Genomic DNA, 20983 nt, shown 5'->3' with positions numbered 1-20983 from the left:
CCCCCCTCTCCCTGTCGCTCTGTCTCCCCTCTTCCTGTCCCTACATCCAGTTTCAATCTGCTGATGTTAGCTATATTAAATAAACCCAATGAAGTGGTTTTAATAGAATTCTCTCCTCTTCCTCCCTCAGATGACCTGTCCTACGAGGTACGTTGGTACCTCACGCGGCTGAGAGGGGGGAACAAAGGCACCCTACTGGCAAGCGTGGACCGCTTCGGTCTGGTCAAGAAGGAGGCGCGCAACGCCAGCAGTGACGTGTCCCTGGAGCGAACAGACACACACACCTACGCCCTGAACATCCACGCCACCCAGGACAGCGACAGCGGAGAGTATCACTGCCAGGCCACGCCCTGGTACCTGTCTGCCTCCACAGGGGCCTGGACACACGGGGCAGAACTCACCTCTACCAGGGTGTTCCTCACTGTACGATTCCCCAGTGAGTAAGGATGGGGGGCACTGTGTGTTGTGTGTGTGTGTGTGTGTGTGTGTACAGTAACTAACACTTTCTCTCTCTCTCGGTCTGTCTCTCTGTCTCCCTCCAGTGTGGGACTCTCTGAAGCTGCCTCTGCTGTACGGTTCTGTAGCCTCTGTGTCCGTGGGGCTCTTCTCTCTCCTCCTGGGTTTCATCTGTGCCCACTGCTGCTGCCGCAACACCACACACACCCCCCGCTCACGCAACAAACTCATGGACCTGGAGATGGATTGACTAGCACAGGCCCGCTGGAGCGACCACCGCTTCTCCAGCTGATGAACTACGAGCACGTTACCGCGCTGGCACATTACCACGGCAACGGCAGACATTTGACCAATCACAGCCCTTCGGGTGCACTCCGTGGAGCTTTTAAGCGCACCAACGGGAGAGGAGGAGGAGGAGAGACAATAGGACATTTACTGTGGAGCTGTAGAGGGGGAAAAAACACTGAACTGAATCAACTGCTAAAGAAGAGTGCAGGATATCTAGTCTGCCTATGTGAACGTATTGATGTTAGGTATTGCACAAAACAGCCCTGGAGTATTCCTACCTTAGTGGACTTTGTCTACGTTTGTCCTCATCACTCGTTTTTGAAATGAGAGTGCTTTTAAATGGAGATGTGTGTGTACCATATTTGTGCTGTTTGCCACACCTGAGGCTGGGAAAGAGAGCCACTTTACCCGTTTTGTCCAGCCCTGTTCCTGGTGTGATGTCATCCTGGTGTGATGACAATTCAGTGACTCGACAGCAACTAGCCAGGTTCCTTGGTGCATGTTGATGACCTCAGAGGCTCTCCTCTAGAGCGAGTGAAAGACACTTAAGGACCCAGAGCTCACCTGCTGTTACCCCTTACACTGACACTGGTGCTACCCCCACTGTGAAGGACATTGATGTTATATGTTGGACCTAGGGTTTATATGGGGCAGGTTGAGGAGCAAGCTGGCCAATAAGAGAGTGGACTAGTGGTGGTGACTGAGAGGGGTGGTATGATATGGACTGACACAGTCAGAGGGAGACATTGTTTATATAGGTAGCATACTGGATTAATGCGTGGAACCTGCAGTCCTCCACACACTCTCCCAGCCAATGCCTGGCTCTAGCTGAAGAAGTCCCAACGTGGCTTCCTCGTCTCCTCTGCTTCATCTGCACTGATCAATAAACACAGGATGGATCTAAGCAATATAATGGTTGAAGCCTACCCGTTTCATTCACATCAGTGCAGATGAAGCGAAGAAGACGGGATGAGGAAGCCAGAGCATGGAGATACACCCGTGGAATGCAATGGAGAAGGATTTGAGATAGAACTGTCAATAAACCCATTCCTGAAAGCAACCTCCATGTCACCTCCCAGTTTAGTAGGGCCCAGTCCCTTAGGGAGTCTTCTTCCCCGGTCTCTGGTACAGTACAATAGCTGTGTCCATAGAAAGGACTATGCTGTGTTTGTATGGGGCTGGGGCTCTCAGGGCTGTTGTGTGTGTTCCTGGGGTTAGTGGTTGGCCCAGCAGTATTCTGCCCAGCGACAAAGACCAGCCTTACCCTCTACTAATTACCCCAACTTAGACCCAGAAGGCCCTTTTAGAATGGTCCTGTACCTGATGTCAACTACCACCCCTGAAATGCTACCCTGTCTGTACACACACACACACTCTATATGCTGTCAACACTCAACATACTGAAATGCTACCCTGTCTGTACACACACACACACACACACTCTATATGCTGTCAACACTCAACATACTGAAATGCTACCCTGTCTGTACACACACACACACTCTATATGCTGTCAACACTCAACATACTGAAATGCTACCCTGTCTGTACACACACACACACTCTATATGCTGTCAACACTCAACATACTGAAATGCTACCCTGTCTGTACACACACACACACACACACACACACACACACACTCTATATGCTGTCAACACTCAACATACTGAAATGCTACCCTGTCTGTACACACACACACACTCTATATGCTGTCAACACTCAACATACTGACATCCACACCAACAGTTAAACACACACTCCTCTTATCCATTGCCATGTACCCCAACATCTACAAATAAAATCACACTCCTCGTGCACACGCACACACAACCCTGTATACACACTGTCCTGTATACACACTGCCAATGTAACCCTGAGTGAATGCACATCTTGTGAGAGGCACCAGGTGTATCTAGGTTCTGGCCAGGTACCAACTGGGGCTTTGGCTCTGGGATCTGACCTGGTTTAACTCACTAGTGCCCCCAATGGGAGAAGAGCTGCTGTGTGCCAATCAATAAACCAGGGCCCTGTTAAAATACTTAGAAATTGCATCCTTCCTTATCTGACATGACTGGATTGGTGAAAGATGTGTAGTGGAACCCTGGCTATCAGCTGCCATACATCTGTATGAGATCAGACATGTAATTGAAGGAAAGAGATGCAATTTATAGTATTGGTATCAGGCCTCGAGCTGTCCCACTGTGTGGGTGAAAGGTGTCCCTAAGCACTGACCCAAGGTCTGTTCTGTGTGCAACCTTGTAAGTATTTAGTTCAGGTTTGGACTTGGGGAAGCTGATCTGAGATCTATTCGAAGAACCTCCCTAAAGTCTAGAACCACAGACCGATAGGACAACCGCCAACACAAAACACTGCAAGTTCTTTTTAAAAATCCTTACTGTCATTTTATTTTTTGTAATTTGAAATAGATTTCTAAGTCTTTGTAAATGATTGTAAAGCCCAATATGGATTTTTATCTGACATGAATATCTTATTCTGTGCCAACATTTTCTGGGTAACGATCAATCAGGGTTTTTTATGATTCGCCTCTGCTTCCAGGCCTCTGAAAAACTTCAAATATTTCTGCCAGAATAAATGTTTTATAACAGTACCACGACTGAAGCTGGTTTGTATCCCTCCTTCCTTCCCTCCATCTCTTGTCGTCCTTCAGGGAACAGCTTCTGTGTTCTCGCTCTCTCGCTCTCTCCTCTTCAATTACAAATGCAGATGAGTGTTATGTTTAGAACTGTCAGCCTCCAGTGAGTTATTTTCCTCACCTTCTCTCTCACGTTCTCTCTGTTCTTCCCCTCTATCTTTTTCACTCCTGTTTTTTCTTAATCGCTCGCTCTCCTCCAAAAAAATTGACCCAGATGTTGGTGCTGTATCCTCCATACCCCTTCTGGTGATGTGTGTTTCGTCTGGACACAGATCGTTTAAGGCCTTGTTTGATCCTCAATGGTGGTTCCTGTATTAGACATATCATCTCTGGGATCTGTTGGTTGGGCCTGACGGCTCAGAACAACAGTTTACAACAACTCTAGACCTGGGTGGCCTTTTGTTTCACATCTGTCCTCCAAATGGACTCTTAGCCCCTCGGCTAACTTAGTTAACACTCCTGTAGGTCTGAATGCATCGTCTAGAATGAATCAATATGGTCAGTTGTGTGATATGCTTAAGTCAAATCCAATCCTGCTTCTGAAACCATGTACATCCTTTGTCAAACTCATTCATTCCACGGAGGGACTGAGTGTCTGCGGGTTATTTTCTCCTCCAATGTACCTGATTGATGAAAATAAGGTCACTAATTAGTAAGGAACTACCCTTACCTTATCTGGCTTAATTAGAAGGAAAAAAACTAAACCTGCAGACACTAGGCCCTCCATGGAATGAGTTTGACACCCGTGACACAGGCAGGTTAATGATTCCGGTATGTTGGTTGTTCTAGCTCCGCAGCAGCAGGAGGCAACTGTAGGGAGGGGACTGCATGAGTACACACAACAGTACACCGCATAGAGTAAATATGAAACTTGAGAGGCGGGGAGTGTCCAGGGGGGAGAGCCATGCTCCAGAATGTGGCGATGACTCGTCAACACCTCGCCATGGCAACTGTCTACAGTCGGAGGGTGTGTGGTTGGGGGGGGAGATGGAGGAGAGAGAGGAAAGAACAAGTTGGGGGTGTGATATCTGATCTGCCTCCACCACCTGCAAACGCTCTTTCACACACACACACACGTAACCTACATCTATGTTTAGTTTCCCCCTATCCACAGTTATATTCTGTCAATACTATACACACAGAATGCTATACACACACCTCCAGTAGTGTCATACTCTGGGAGTTGGTTGGAGCATTCCTTGTAAGGATGTGTGTGTTCTTCAGGGCGACCGTCCCCCTGTGCCAACTTCCTCTGTCCTCACCCATCACTGTCGCAGCACTCAGGAGGCCCTGGCTCATAGAAATGAAATCAATGAAACAAACACCACCCATGGATGTGAAATTTTATTGGATTTCAGTCACAATGGCCATTTTGTTCAATATCTCCCTCCCATAATCCATATACATCTTCACTGATTGCAGTTATTTAACCTCTGCCACTACGGCTGCTGGTGTGCTTCTAAGGCTGTTTATAGATCCGTTCATACGGCTGTTATGTATGCTCTATGAATGCTCACAGCCTGCGGGAAGATACATTGAAGCCCTTTAGTTATTCTGTCTGTTGTATCATTCTAGAAGGGACTGAAACCTGACCCTTTCTAACCACCAATATGCTTCTAATCACTAAGTAGCCCTGACCCCTGACCTCTAACCCTTAATAAAGAACACATCCCATCAGCTCTGACTGCATCACCCTGTTTGTCCATCCATGCTGGCACAGCCATCTTTCTGAGTGACTAACATTGTAATGCCTATTAGCTCTGCTCATGTTGATTTAGCACAGCCATACAGACACTATAATAAACACAGGACGGAGCCACAGAGACTTCTGCCAATGAGGAGCAGACTTTATTAGCCTTCAATCAGCCTACATTAAGGCCCTGCCTGCGGTCATCTAATCTAGGGAATCCAAAACTCGGTCCTGGGGCCTCCCAGCTTGATGAGTTGGTTATTTGATTCAGCTGTGTAGTGCTACGTCAAAAAACTAAACGTGCACCCAGGGGGGGGCAGAACCGAGTTTGGGTAACCCTGATCTAGTCCATTGTTATGCATGCTAGGCCCATGGGGCTATTTAGGTCAGGTCCCCTCGCATTGCCATACAGCTGCTGGCATTGTAGTGTTGCATCTCCTAGATGCTCAGGATGGCTCAGTGAAGAATGGCCGAATATTGAATTAACCCCATACCCATACATCCTACACACACAGCAGGGCCTCTGTGGTCATATTCCATTCCACTGTCATAGATACCTTGGCTTTTCTCCTTTCCTCAACAACCACTCATCTGATGCTGTGACCGACGAGAGCCTAAAGGCTGCATCTCAATAGCCTAAAGTGGCTTCCTCTCGTTTCCTCTGCTCTCCCTCGTGTCCTGGTCTGAAAACACAGGGTGATTGAAAGCAATGTGGTGGATGGATGCCTACCAGGAATGTTCTTTCAATAATTCAGTGCTGCAATCTAATGGCTGTTTTTGTTTGTTGACCTAAAGGGTAAAGAACTTCCATCAGGATATATATGTAACTCATGTAATCTCCTTCTCCCTCCCTCTTTGTCCCATTCTCTCTCTCTCTCTCTATCCCTCGATTTCTCTCTGGTTACGGCAGTCTCTTTCTCTCTGTTAAAACAGCTGAGTCTAAGCTTTATGTTCCTTAGGTCAGTGAACAGATCAGATGTCTCCAGACAATAAGACGCCCTCAGTCCCGCCTCTGTTACACACACACAGCTACTCTGCCTGACTCAATCCCCCCCACCATTTGTAGAACTACTCTGCCTGGCTTAAGGAACAGAATGAGGGAGGACAAAGTTCTTTCCAACCTCATCAGTCTCCTGTTTCACCACATGCATGCATTAGGAATGCTTATCCTGGAGAATCTTATAGTCTAGCGCTGCCATTGTGAAGAGGGATTTAGGATGTTACTATTGAGTATGGGTTTCAGGCTCCTTATTTAAATAAACTTGTGTTAAGTCCCTCTGGCTAACACAAGTCAAATGAATAGCTAAAATGCCCAGCTAATTGTACATTTTAGAACTTTGTCCTTAAGAATACAGTACTGTACTGTAGGCTGTGTGTCTTTTAAAAATCAATCAGTTATCAGAATCAACTAGTCTGTGACACAAACGAGGCTAAAGAAGATTCCTAACGGTGTAGGAAATGACTTCTGGACTGGCTTCATTCAGGTCAAAAGCCTTTCTCTTCCTCTCCCAGACTGAGAATCAATATAGCCCATGTTGAATCAACTTTTCTGTTCTTTCTTTCCTTCTCTTACTTCCCTTTTCCCATAGGCCTCCTCGTTCCTCTTCCTGCCATTGAGGGCAAAGGTTGGGGAAGAATGTAAATATTCGTATCTCCATGGTTACAACAGGGCATTTTAGAGCTCTGTGACAGACCTTTTGGTTGATCTTTTTCTTTGCCTGTCAGAGTTTGGAAAACATATGTAGCAATTAGAATCACTATTCTAGCTATAATCATCTACCATTCTAGAAGATCATAGGTATTCTATTTCTATTGTCTGCAGTGGAGACGTGACCTGTTACCTTGACAATAGCCTTGAAATGAACAGCTCTGATCTGGAATCAGTTGTTCGGGCTGGAGAGTGACTGGAGCATAGAGATCCTATTAAATTACTAGACGGGCTATGTCATAAAAGTTACAGAATGGGGTTAAAATTGCAGCCATATTGGTCAGGGAGAAAAACAAACCAGTCCAATTGGATTGAATGGCAGTAGAGGCATAATCCTGATTTGACTTATGCAGGAAAATAAAAGTAAGGCATGTGATATCAGAAATTGTGTAACAGAATTGTCAACCTAAAATATATAATTAGACATTTATTTTATAGGGGTTTTATACACATTTTCTCTATAAATAAAAAATATATCTAAACAGGTATGTTTTTTTGGAAAGCTGTGAGTTCTATTTTATGATGCAATATTAGTACTTGTTGCATTTACAACTTTTCTAAGTTCTATCATCAACTGATTTGAGACAGTGTATGTCTGTGGATTGACTGTATTGTTTGAATGGACTGTTGGCATATTGGCAGTTGATTTGAAGTATTTATGGAATCATTCCTCTAAAATTGGCTGACTAGCTAGCTAATAAACATACAGTGCAGATAACTTATTCAAATTAATTATTTTACACAATATCTTATCACAGCACTGGCAAACCATGGTTGACCAACTCCCTCACCAACATGGCTGACCTTTGGACCATCATAAGAAGGTTGATGTACATTCTAGTATTCTAATTCTATGGACTCGAGCAACCTTTAACACCTGGCTCCTATTCTTCACCTTAGAGACAGATCTCTATCGATTCCACAGACATTTAGCTTCCTAAACCGAATAACCTTGTTAAGTTAAAAATAGTATCTTCCTGTTTGTGGTTTGTGCTTCTTGTCTGCCCCATTCAAAGTGTTCTCATTTCATAGTGATTTAAGGTTTGACATTCAAGGTTTGACATTGGTATTTTATACTGTTAGAAATGCAACATTGCCACCAAGTGTCTATCTAGACACTACATCAGACCTTCATTACATAGCAACCCTAAACCTGGTTATGAGTTAATCTATCTGCAATTTAGAATAGAATGTTGCAAAATCAACAAGACTGGTGAGAAAACTGTAAGATAAAGCAAATACAATGCTTGACGGACAGAAAGCTCAAAGAAAGAAGATTTCCAAAGAGATCATCCGGGTTTTATTTGTCAATGCATTTGCAGATTATAATGCCCTTGGGTGCAATGTAAAGCCTGTCTTTACACAGTACAACTGCCAAAGTGGGATTTGATTGAACCAGCGACCCTGCAGGTAGCCCACGGGACTCTGCTTCCAGCGCAATAAAGGTCCAGACCACTTGGCAGAGGACACACAACAAAATTGGCTCGTACTTTGTAGCTGCTATTAATATTGAAGCAAAAGTGAATTATTTTGATGAGGTAAACTCACACACATCAATTCCATGAATGACAGTTTGATCAAATTCAGTTTATTGCATGGATCTCTGTGATGTACACACACAGCTCCATGGGAAAATGGCTGTCTTGGTCAAAGCCAGCAATGGGGTCTGTGCTATCGGGATCCATGGAACGGCCCTACCCTGTTGGAGTTTACATTTGAAATGGTTAAGGGTTACGGTAAGGGTAGGTTAAGGTTTGGGTTTAGCGTCTCAAGGATCCCAGATAGCAGGGAGGAAAAGTACCAAATTGTCATACTTGAGTAAAAGTAAAGATACCTTAATGGAAAATGACTCACGTGAAAGTCACCCAGTATCTGGCAGGTAGGGATAGCCTAGTGGTTAAGAGTGGTGGACCAGTAACTGAAAGGTTACTGGTTCAAATCCCTGAGATATTATTGGACCATGCTGGTCATTTATGAACATCTTGGCCATGTTCTGTTATAATCTCCACCCGGCACAGCCAGAAAAGGACTGGCCACCCCACATAGCCTGTTTCTTCCTAGGTTTTGGTCTTTCTAGGGAGTTTTTCCTAGCCACCGTGCTTCTACACCTGCATTGCTTGCTGTTTGGGGTTTTAGGCTGGGTTTCTGTACAGCACTTTGAGATATCAGCTGATGTACGAAGGGCTATATAAATAAATTTGATTTGAGATGACCAGGTGACAAATATGTTGATGTGCCCTTGAGCAAGGCACTTAACTGTAATTGCTCTGAATAAGAGCTTCTGCTAGCAGTGATTTAAGGGATGAAAAATGCACATTCATGGTGTCTTTGCAGAAGACGACTGCCACATCCCTGGTCCACATCAGGGTAATGGGCAGCCTAATAATATATTTACATGCCTGTCACTCAGGGAGTGAGTGCTTCTGGGGTTTCATCGGTGACAGTCCACGCCATTATAAGTGTCCAGTCCTCAGTGTGTTATTCAGACAATTTGGGCTGCGGGTAGCCTAGCGGATAAGAGCTTTGGGCCAGCAACTGAAACTGTCATGGTTCAAAATCCTGAGCCAACTTGGTGAAGAATCTGTTGATGTGCCTTTGAGCATGGCACTTAACCCTAATTGATCCTATAAGTCGTTCTGGGATAAGAGTGCCGGCTAAATGACTAAAACGTCATTAAAAGGATTAAGCCCTTTGGGGGAATGAGGGTGTTTCACGGGAACTTTTAACTAATAGAGCAACAACATGGGCTGGTTTGTCATCGCTGGCTATGAAACATCAAGTAGGATGTAATGTACAGGACTAACTGGAGAATGATGTAGCCTACCCCTGAAAGTGTTTTCATTTCATGCATCTTGGTGTAACAGTATGACTTTAGACCGTCCCTCGCCCATACCCGTTACATCGTTACCCAAGCATCGTTACCCATCGCTCCACAAAAGCCGCGGCCCTTGCAGAGCAAGGGGAACTACTACTTCAAGGTCTCAGAGCAAGTGACGTCACCGATTGAAACGCTATTTAGCGCGAACACCGCTAACTAGCTAGCCATTTCACATCCGTTACATTTTCCAAAGGTACCCCTGGAGTGTGCACATGACCTCCAGAACACAAACACACTTCCAAGTCATATAGACGTATAAGGAAGTGCTTGCAGAACTTTTCATCAAATCAACGTTAAGTCAAGTAAACGGTTTAGAATATGTTATAGCGGGTGCAGCAAAATGCTATGTTAAATCCTGACCTTGCAGTAAATTATCTACATATACCTGAAAAGGAATCAAGAAATATCGGAATGAGCTGGTGGCTAGCGCGCACGTCCCAATACACAATCGGTTGCAAGACCATCAGTAGAGTTGAAAAATCAATGGAAACCTAATTAAATTGTTTTTTTTTTATGAAATGGGAATTTTTTAATTTCTTTAAATTATTTTAAAATCCCCCCCCCCCCGTCTTGTATCATCGCTACAACTCCCGTACCGGCTCGGGAGAGACCCGAAACACAAGCCGCTTCTTAACACAGCGCGCATCCAACCTGGAAGCCAGCCGCACCAATGTAATTTTGATGGAAACATTTGATGGGGGAAATACCAATTGGATGGAAACCGACTAATAATTTCGTCACCAATTATGCTCAAACTTGAGGCTAGAGCGTGCATCTACGCCATAGGCAAAGATGGGGGGCGTGTTCATAGAAATGGCACTATGCTGTCAAACCAAAATTGGAACGCAACCTGTGAAAAAAGTTGCACCTAATCTACCTGCCTAGGAAGGAGCGTGATTGATGCCGCGAGTCCGGTGTTGGAGAGATTAGTCAGAGAAGGGCTGCTGGAAATGGTAAGTACAAGCGTTACAAACGTCATGATTAAATGTATGGAGTCAGGCTGAAGTAACATCCTAAACAGTGGTGCGTTTGTCACGTGGAAAGTGACAGGTTCTAGGTCTTAGTTGAGCAGGCAGCGTGAAGTAAGAGGCAGACAAAAATGACTAACAATTATTTTGTAAGGCATGCTTTTCTATCAGTTTCAGCACATTCTCAGTACCGGCGCATTCTCAATTTGTTTTCACAATTCTGTTATGTTAATTTCGATGTCGTTACCGTTACTTTAAAATCAGACGCAAACAAAGGGGCACAGCAAACCCATCAGGTAGGTGTCCATCATCTAGATTTAGTCAGTGTAGCAAACCTCGCAGCAGTCTCCATTTGTACTCTCACCAAACATATCAGCCTGTCATAATAAGCTTTCAGCGAACAATGATCCACCATGCCTCGGGACAGCGTCACTTCCTGTGGGCAGCTGCCTGGAAAAAAAGAGTTTTAAATACTATCATTTAGCTCATGACCAGGCAATTAACCAAAAGAAAATGCTACTCAGATTAAACATGCCAATAAGTCACAGGTGACATTCTCACCCACTTAAAATGAGCGTTTCCTTGCACTTAATATTGAAACTCTGCAAAAGTACATGTGCAATAATAGGTTTTAAAAACCGGTTAGAACACACAAATTGCACTCAAAGATAAACTCCCTGAAACTCGAACTATACAACAAAGTCCCCACGGAAAAATAGACCTCCAATACCTGCTAGCAACTCTACCACATGGTGTCCTGAGGCAGCCAGGGCTCCCATAGCGGTGTTGACCTGCCCTATTGCTGGCACATTGCCCTCAGATCACCAGGCCACACACCTCCAACCAGTTCCATTTAGCCTTCACCCACAAGGCACCTTGACATGCCCCAGGCCAGTTAGTGTCTCTCGGACCAGAAGGGGTGAGACTGGCTTCCTCACCTGCGCTCAGAACCACCCATGGGAGAGACCGCAAAACCTAGGAGGGCACAAAGAAACACTAGACCATGAAACTAAAATGGTCCCTGCTCCACAACTGCCCACTCGGTGGCCCGGACCCAGCTGATGCTACACCAAATGTCACAAGGTGGAAAGTGACACATTCACCTGAAAAATGAGTTGAAACCTGTTAGTTCACCTTAAACCTGTTAGTCTAGGGACCACTTCTCGATTGTGCGCTAGTGCACCTCATTTGATGCATGGAATTTCCACCGTTCTAATGGAGTGTTCCAGTGTCTAGGGACCTTGGTGCGCTTCAATCATACATTAGGTTACTCTCCAGTTTTTAGAGAAACATTATGAATACTGTATCATAATGTTGGAGTCACCAGATAAAGCAAGAGAGAAAGATGAGCCTTATTGACACTTGTGCAAAGTTTGGATCAGAATTGATTGTTCAAACATTTCCTTACTTATTCATCTTTACTGTCTGACACTTATGGTTATCCTGCAATTAAACATGGTAAGGCAAGGTTTTCAATCAGTTTCAGCAAATTCTCAGTTCCGGCACATTCTCAATTTGGTTTCACTATAGAACCCCACAGTGGAGGTGTCATACAACACATAAAACCTAGCGGTCAAACAGGAAAATGGTTCCAATTGTTTTCCTATTTTGTTGCCTTACAACCTGGAATTAAAATGAATTATTTTTTGGGGTTTGTATCATTTGATTTACATAACATGCATACCACATACCATGCAAAATATTTTTTGTGGTGAAATAAACCAGAAATAAGACAAAACAATTGAGAACTTGAGCGTGCATAGCTATACGCAGTTTCCCAGTCCCTGTCTATGAAAAACATCCCCACAGCATGATGCTGCCACCACCATGCTTCACTGTGGGAATGGTGTTCTCGGGGTGTTGAGAGGTGTTGGGTTTGCACAAGACATAGTGTTTTCCTTGATGGCCAGAGCACCTTCTTCCATATGTTTGCGGAGTCTCTCACAGGCCTTTTGGCGAACACCAAACATGTTTGCTTATTTTTTTGAAAGCAATGTATTTTTTCTGGAGTCCGATGTTTACGGAATGTGTAATTTAGCCTATTGTTAGGTTCTAAATCTACCTAGTAAAACTCACGGACGATTAGTAAAAAGTAAACCAAGTTTATTCACCCACTGGGTCAATACAGCTGCATAAGACAAAGACATGCTTCCACCAGTGGTAGTATATAAACCCCAATTTGGGTGACGTCCTCCTTCTCTCTAAACATTACATCTTTATTGCTAGGCAGGAAATGAAGTGATGTGGGCAATAAACTGTTCCATCTCCCTTAATGTGATCTGAGCTGACCTCGGCCCCCTTCGTCACTAATCCACATCTCACCACCCTTATCAGTGCCTGCCACATGTGATTGCCCTTCCCTTACTCAGTACATTCCAAGCTTAATTGCCTCCACCATATACATTTCTCCTTCAGATAACAATTAACTTCTGGTGTAGAACCTAGACTATAGCACTATTCCAAGATTAGGAGTCAGAACCCAGAATCCATCACTATTAAACACTTAAAACTATGTTTCAAGGTAGAATTAGGCAGGTCTGATGCAGAAAAAGAAAGGAAATTCTTGCCTACTTCACCCATTTTAAAAAGTAGTGTAGTTTCAGTAGTTAGCTACACCGTTACATGGCACAAAAGTCATTAACTACTGAAAACCCTACCAGCATTTGAATTAAGTTCAACTACCACTACGCTCCTGCAAAATGTAGTTAAATTACTATATAGTAAATGTAGTTCAATTACCTAGTAGGACTACGTGTAGTTTACTACTCCTCAACACTGCTAATCAATCATATATTCTGTCTATCTATAATTCTGGAATCACCAGATAAAGCCAGAGAGAAAGATAGAACCTTAATGACACTTTTGTAAAGTTTGGATCAGAATTAGTGATCGTTCAAAAATGTCCTTAACTTATTCATCATTACTGTCTGTCAAGTCTTTCGCTTGGGGTTATCCTCCAATTTTAATGTGGTGTGGTAGCCCTGCGAGGCTTTGCCTGGACACATTTAGAATGAATGTCAGTAACAGACACATCCCTATGTCCATAGCCCTGTGAGGCTTTGACTGTCACATAAACACTGTGTTAGAATCACACACACCAGAGCTATTGATTCTGGAAGGAGCACACATTTGGGCATACAATAACTCAGACACATCCATCCATTTATGACAAAATAACCCAGATGAACAAACGACACCCTATGGAACTATTTGTCATAAATCTGAGTCAAACCTGACGACCACAAATATGTACACCCATCTGACACACGAAGATCCAGCTACTGCATGTTAAAATTGGATGACTGTTTACACAGCTATAAGGGGAGTAGTCGTCAGTTAAACTGAGAAATAAAGCGTGAGGGTGGGACTGGTAGGGGTAAGTATGCATGCACCCATTGAACTGTGCAATACTCATACAAGACTAGTACTACTATACTGTTAGCTATGTGTTATAGATCAGTGGTTCACAAATGCCTTTTTCACTCTGACCCTTTTATAGCTTTTGAGGTTTTTTAGTGGCCAACCAAGTCAGCGAAACCAATGTTCCTGGCCAGGACCCAGCCACGACTTAATTAAAAGACTTTTGCCACAACTCAAAACCAGTTCATCTTGACCCGCTATTTCTTTGTGGAAACACAGTTTTAGATGTACTGTATATCTTCTTATTTATTCAACCTCCATTTATTTAAAAAAGGTTTTTCCAACCCTGATCTGTTGTGTGTTTTTGTGCTCTGTTGTAGGAGTGTCGATACAGATGAGCTGCTACCTCCAACCTACAGTATTCCCCGTCAACCCTTAGGGTGCCTTTCTGTGGGAATACCTCACCAAGACCTGAACTGGACCAGACTCGCCTGCAGCATCCAAGCATTGTGTCTGAGAATCTCTCATAATCAACTGAAAGACTGGTACTTACATTGAAAGGGTACTGATCACTAAAGCAACCATATCACCTAACTCCTCAATAACTGTCTTTAGAAGTATTATCCAAGATGGCTCCCACCACCATGGAGGAGGCGGACATCGTTGTTGTGGTGCTGTACTTCATCCTGGTCCTTGCCATTGGCTTCTTCGCCATGATGAAAGCCAATCGGAGCACTGTGAGCGGTTACTTCCTGGCCGGCCGATCAATGAACTGGGCTATGATTGGTGCCTCTCTGTTCGTCAGCAACATTGGCAGCGAGCATTTCATTGGCCTTGCAGGGTCCGGGGCGGCCAGCGGGTTCGGAGTCGCCGCATGGGAGTTCAATGCCCTCCTGCTCCTCCAGCTCCTGGGCTGGGTGTTTATCCCGGTTTACATCCACTCTGGGGTCTACACAATGCCAGAGTACCTGGCCAAGCGCTTCGGCGGCCGACGGCTCAAGGTCTACTTCGCTGCTCTCTCTCTGCTGCTCTACATTTTCACCAAGCTCTCTGTGGACCTGTACTCCGGAGCGCTCTTCATCCAGGAGTCACTGGGCTGGAATCTCTATCTGTCCATCATCCTTCTCATCACCGTGACCGCGCTGCTGACCGTCACAGGGGGCCTGGTTGCGGTCATCTACACCGACACCCTCCAGGCGTTCCTGATGATTGGCGGCGCGCTATGCCTAACCGCCATTAGCCTGGTAAAAGTGGGTGGCCTGGAAGGGGTGCGGACCAAGTACATGGAAGCCAGACCGAACATCACAGCGATATTAGCATCCTCCAACTTCACCTATATCCCCTCCTGCCATGTGGAGCCCAAGCTCGACTCCCTGCGCATCCTAAGGGGCCCGCTGGACAAGGATCTCCCCTGGCCGGGCTTCCTCCTTGGCCAGACCCCGGCCTCCATCTGGTACTGGTGTGCCGACCAGGTCATCGTCCAGCGGGTGCTAGCCGCACGGAGCATCTCCCACGCTAAAGGCTCCACACTGATGGCCGGCTTCCTCAAGATCCTGCCCATGTTCATCATCGTCATTCCCGGGATGATCTCCCGCATACTGTTTGCAGATGAGCTGGCATGTATCAGCCCAGAACACTGCATGGAGGTGTGTGGATCCAGGGCCGGGTGCTCTAACATCGCCTACCCCTTCCTGGTGATGTCCGTCATGCCGGTGGGTCTGCGTGGCCTGATGATGGCGGTGATGATCGCAGCGCTCATGAGCGACCTGGACTCAATCTTCAACTCCGCCAGCACCATCTTCACCTTGGACATTTACAAAATGGCACGGGAGCGGGCGTCGTCGTGGGAGCTGATGGTGGTTGGACGTGTGTTCGTGGTGTTCATGGTGGTTATCAGCATCGCCTGGGTTCCTGTCATCATCGAGATGCAGGGAGGCCAGATGTTCTACTACATCCAGGAAGTGTCTGACTACCTGACCCCACCCATCGCTGCCCTATTCCTGCTGGGCGTCCTATGGCGGCGCTGCAATGAGACTGGTGCGTTCTGGGGTGGCATAGTGGGGTTCGCGTTGGGCGCCACGAGACTGGTGCTTGCGTTCATCTACAGAGAGCCCCACTGCGACGAGCCGGATGAGCGGCCGTCTTTTGTCAAGGACGTTCATTTCATGTACGTGGCAGCTGGGCTGTTCTGGATCTCAGGCCTGGTGGCTGTGGTGGTTAGCCTCTGCACCCCTCCACCGAGCATAGAGCAGGTCCGCACCACTACCTTCTGGGGGCTACGCCAAAGAAACACAACCCTAAACATAGAGAGAGACGAGGAGGAGATGAGCAAGCTGAACCCCCAAACTAAGACCCATGTCAATGGGAATGGCTGCATAGACAAGGAGACGACCAAAGACCTCCATAATGGGGTGGAGGCTTTATTCTATATGGAGTCTCCATCTAATCTCCAAAATGGCGGCCACCCGACCTTTTCAAGCACTAGAATGGCGGTAAACCAAGAAAAGCCTTGGGTGGTCTGCTGTGGAGGAGTAGGAGGGGAGAAGGGGAGGTGTGTGAGGGTTATAGAGTGGTTCTGTGGGTTTAAGGAGGAGCCGGCTAAGACCCGGCCCAGATCAGCCGAGGAGGAAGAGAGACTTTTGCAGGAGATGCTCCAGGAGACCCCCAGAACCAGACTCATCCTCAACATGGGCCTGGTGCTGGTCTGCTCTGTGGGGGTGTTCCTCTTCATCTACTTCTCTCTGTAGGAGGGGATATCAACCTGTGACATACACAATATAGTTTATATGTAATATCTAAATGTATCTAATGTGACATCTAAAGAAGTGTTTCTTAACTTGTGTTTCCTACGCCACCCCAAAAGTTCAAGCCCAGTGAATCAGGTGTGCTTGAGCTGGCCTAGAACAAAAATGTCCAACCTTGGTGGTCCTCCATGGATTCAGGGGTAGACGTAACATAGGAAACGTAAATCTAGTATGTAATGTTAAATTTCTTATGGTACAGTGCCTTAAAGTATTCACACCGCTTTACTTTTTCAAGATTTTGTTGTTACAAATTGGGTTTAAAATAGATGTAATTGTCATTTTTTGTCAACGATTTACACTACATACTCATTTCAAAGTGGAAAGAAATTTACAACAAATGAAATGGAAAATAAAACACTAATATCTTCATTAGATAAGTATTCAACCCCCTGAGTCAATACATGTTAGAATTACCTTTGGAAGCAATTATAGCTTTCTGGGTAAGTCTCGAAGAGCTTTGCAAACCTGGATTGTATAATATTTGCCCATTTATTCTTTCAAAAATTCTTCAAGCTCTGTCAAGTTGGTTGTTGATCATTGCTAAAAAGCCATTTTCAAGTCGATTTTTAAGTCAAAACTGTAACTAGGCCACTCAAACATTCAATATCGTCTTGATAAGTAACTCCAGTGTATATTTGGCCTTGCGTTTTAGGCTATTGTCCTGCTGAAAGGTGGATTTGTCTGTGTCTGTTGAAAAGCAGACAACCGGGTTTTCCTTTAGGACTATGCCTGTGCTTAGCTCTATTCTCTTTCTTTTAATCCCAAATAAAACTCCCAAGTCCTTGCCGATGAGAAACACACATTCATTAATTTAGCAATTTTATCACACCATAGTGCTATCAGACTTCTGATACCAATGCAGGGTGAAGGAAGGGCCACAAAATGTGAACCGCTAGCAAAAAATGGTATAGAAAAGTATTTTGTATTTTGACAATCCAAATTACAGTATTTTGAAAATACAAAATACATTGGATTGTAGTTCAGCCCAGTGTAAGTCAAATGACAAAATACATTGGATTGTAGTTCAGCCCAGTGTAAGTCAAATTACAAAATACTCTGAATTCAAATAAGTATTTCAAATACATTAACAGAAACTGTCCATCTTTGCCTGTGGTTTCAGGCTGCCACCTACGCTACACTCTACCTAACCTAGATATAGAATACATAGAAACCCCCTTATCTAAATGGAATAGTACTGCCTGAATTGGTACTATTTTCTGTGGTAGAGTCAAAAAAGGTGCAAATGAATGTTACAGTATTAGCCCAAGCATGTTCCTGTTGTCAGACTATTTGCATAATACAAGAAAATGAGTTAATGGTGGTATTGCAGGAAAATAAGTCCTGTGTGTATTCATCCCCCTCAGCCCACAGTGTCCTGGTGTGCCTGAGGTCAGAAATAGCCCAGTGGGTAACCGGTGTCCTGAAAAGACCCAAGATAGACGCTATGGTCTGGTCTGTAGGGAGCGTGTGTGTGTAAACCAGCACAGGAGCACCTGGTTAAACAGCAGTATGGGATTGGTGTGGGAGTAAGCACTACTTTGCTGCTGGCCTAGTCCTCATTGTCACTAATAGCCCACCACTCTCAAATAGTTTTAATTCAAATAGGGTTCAATGCCATATAGGCTGTTTACACAGGCAGCCCAATTCTGATCTTTTTCCCCCCCACTAATTGGTCTTTTGACCAATCACATCAGATCTTTTTCATAGCTGATCTGATTGGTCAAAAGACAGATTAGTGTTGGGGGGGGGGGGGGAGATCAGAATTGGGCTGCCTGTGTAAACACAGCCATCAGTTTATGGCGTGTTCTTGATCTTTTGCAACATGAAGGTAAAATGAGTGAAAGAAGAGCATCCAGAAAACAAGGATTATAATCAGCTAACTAACAGTGACTCCGAAACCACCAAACAAGAAAACAGGCCAACAGGCAGGTAGTGGAGAAACATCAGTAACATGACTCTTCCCCTTTTGACTGTTTAGAAGTCTGGGGTTAGTTTAACCACATTCCACAGCATGTTTCCACAACTTTGACTGTGTAGAAGTCTGGGGTTAGTTTAACCACATTCCACAGCATGTTTCCACAACTTTGACTGTGTAGAAGTCTGGGGTTAGTTTAACCACATTCCACAGCATGTTTCCACAACTTTGACTGTGTAGAAGTCTGGGGTTAGTTTAACCACATTCCACAGCATGTTTCCACAACTTTGACTGTGTAGAAGTCTGGGGTTAGTTTAACCACATTCCACAGCATGTTTCCACAACTTTGACTGTGTAGAAGTCTGGGGTTAGTTTAACCACATTCCACAGCATGTTTCCACAACTTTGACTGTGTAGAAGTCTGGGGTTAGTTTAACCACATTCCACAGCATGTTTCCACAACTTTGACTGTGTAGAAGTCTGGGGTTAGTTTAACCACATTCCACAGCATGTTTCCACAACTTTGACTGTGTAGAAGTCTGGGGTTAGTTTAACCACATTCCACAGCATGTTTCCACAACTTTGACTGTGTAGAAGTCTGGGGTTAGTTTAACCACATTCCACAGCATGTTTCCACAACTTTGACTGTGTAGAAGTCTGGGGTTAGTTTAACCACATTCCACAGCATGTTTCCACAACTTTGACTGTGTAGAAGTCTGGGGTTAGTTTAACCACATTCCACAGCATGTTTCCACAACTTTGACTGTGTAGAAGTCTGGGGTTAGTTTAACCACATTCCACAGCATGTTTCCACAACTTTGACTGTGTAGAAGTCTGGGGTTAGTTTAACCACATTCCACAGCATGTTTCCACAACTTTGACTGTTTAGAAGTCTGGGGTTAGTTTAACCACATTCCACAGCATGTTTCCACAACTTTGACTGTGTAGAAGTCTGGGGTTAGTTTAACCACATTCCACAGCATGTTTCCACAACTTTGACTGTTTAGAAGTCTGGGGTTAGTTTAACCACATTCCACAGCATGTTTCCACAACTTTGACTGTGTAGAAGTCTGGGGTTAGTTTAACCACATTCCACAGCATGTTTCCACAACTTTGACTGTTTAGAAGTCTGGGGTTAGTTTAACCACATTCCACAGCATGTTTCCACAACTTTGACTGTTTAGAAGTCTGGGGTTAGTTTAACCACATTCCACAGCATGTTTCCACAACTTTGACTGTGTAGAAGTCTGGGGTTAGTTTAACCACATTCCACAGCATGTTTCCACAACTTTGACTGTTTAGAAGTCTGGGGTTAGTTTAACCACATTCCACAGCATGTTTCCACAACTTTGACTGTGTAGAAGTCTGGGGTTAGTTTAACCACATTCCACAGCATGTTTCCACAACTTTGACTGTGTAGAAGTCTGGGGTTAGTTTAACCACATTCCACAGCATGTTTCCACAACTTTGACTGTGTAGAAGTCTGGGGTTAGTTTAACCACATTCCACAGCATGTTTCCACAACTTTGACTGTGTAGAAGTCTGGGGTTAGTTTAACCACATTCCACAGCATGTTTCCACAACTTTGACTGTGTAGAAGTCTGGGGTTAGTTTAACCACATTCCACAGCATGTTTCCACAACTTTGACTGTGTAGAAGTCTGGGGTTAGTTTAACCACATTCCACGACATGTTTCCACAACTTTGACTGTGTAGAAGTCTGGGGTTAGTTTAACCACATTCCACAGCATGTTTCCACAACTTTGACTGTTTAGAAGTCTGGGGTTAGTTTAACCACATTCCACAGCATGTTTCCACAACTTTGACTGTGTAGAAGTCTGGGGTTAGTTTAACCACATTCCACAGCATGTTTCCACAACTTTGACTGTGTAGAAGTCTGGGGTTAGTTTAACCACATTCCACAGCATGTTTCCACAACTTTGACTGTGTAGAAGTCTGGGGTTAGTTTAACCACATTCCACAGCATGTTTCCACAACTTTGACTGTGTAGAAGTCTGGGGTTAGTTTAACCACATTCCACAGCATGTTTCCACAACTTTGACTGTGTAGAAGTCTGGGGTTAGTTTAACCACATTCCACAGCATGTTTCCACAACTTTGACTGTGTAGAAGTCTGGGGTTAGTTTAACCACATTCCACAGCATGTTTCCACAACTTTGACTGTGTAGAAGTCTGGGGTTAGTTTAACCACATTCCACAGCATGTTTCCACAACTTTGACTGTGTAGAAGTCTGGGGTTA

At 44.6% G+C, this 20983-nt stretch overlaps 2 protein-coding genes across 2 annotated transcripts in view; both read left to right on the top strand.

The window, feature by feature from the left end:
- Positions 1-3356, top strand: part of LOC109879653 (prostaglandin F2 receptor negative regulator-like) — a 38083-nt gene extending 34727 nt beyond the window's left edge. Inside the window, exons 10-11 of the mRNA XM_020471817.2 lie at positions 131-436; positions 543-3356. Coding sequence (XP_020327406.2) covers positions 131-436; positions 543-706 — 470 coding nt within the window. The 3' untranslated portion in view covers positions 707-3356. The remainder of the gene's footprint in view (positions 1-130; positions 437-542) is intronic.
- Positions 3357-10282: 6926 nt separating this feature from the next.
- Positions 10283-18586, top strand: LOC109887600 (sodium/myo-inositol cotransporter). The gene is made up of 2 exons (XM_020478937.2): positions 10283-10630; positions 14386-18586. The coding sequence occupies exon 2, from the start codon at positions 14635-14637 to the stop codon at positions 16750-16752; it is 2118 nt and encodes a 705-aa protein (XP_020334526.2). The 5' UTR covers positions 10283-10630; positions 14386-14634; the 3' UTR covers positions 16753-18586.
- The last annotated feature ends 2397 nt before the right edge of the window (positions 18587-20983 follow it).

This window comes from Oncorhynchus kisutch, linkage group LG16, assembly GCF_002021735.2.
Source record: "Oncorhynchus kisutch isolate 150728-3 linkage group LG16, Okis_V2, whole genome shotgun sequence".
NCBI lineage: Eukaryota > Metazoa > Chordata > Actinopteri > Salmoniformes > Salmonidae > Oncorhynchus > Oncorhynchus kisutch.
The sequence above is the reverse complement of the archived record's forward strand: the minus strand, read 5'-3'. Positions and strand labels throughout refer to the sequence as shown.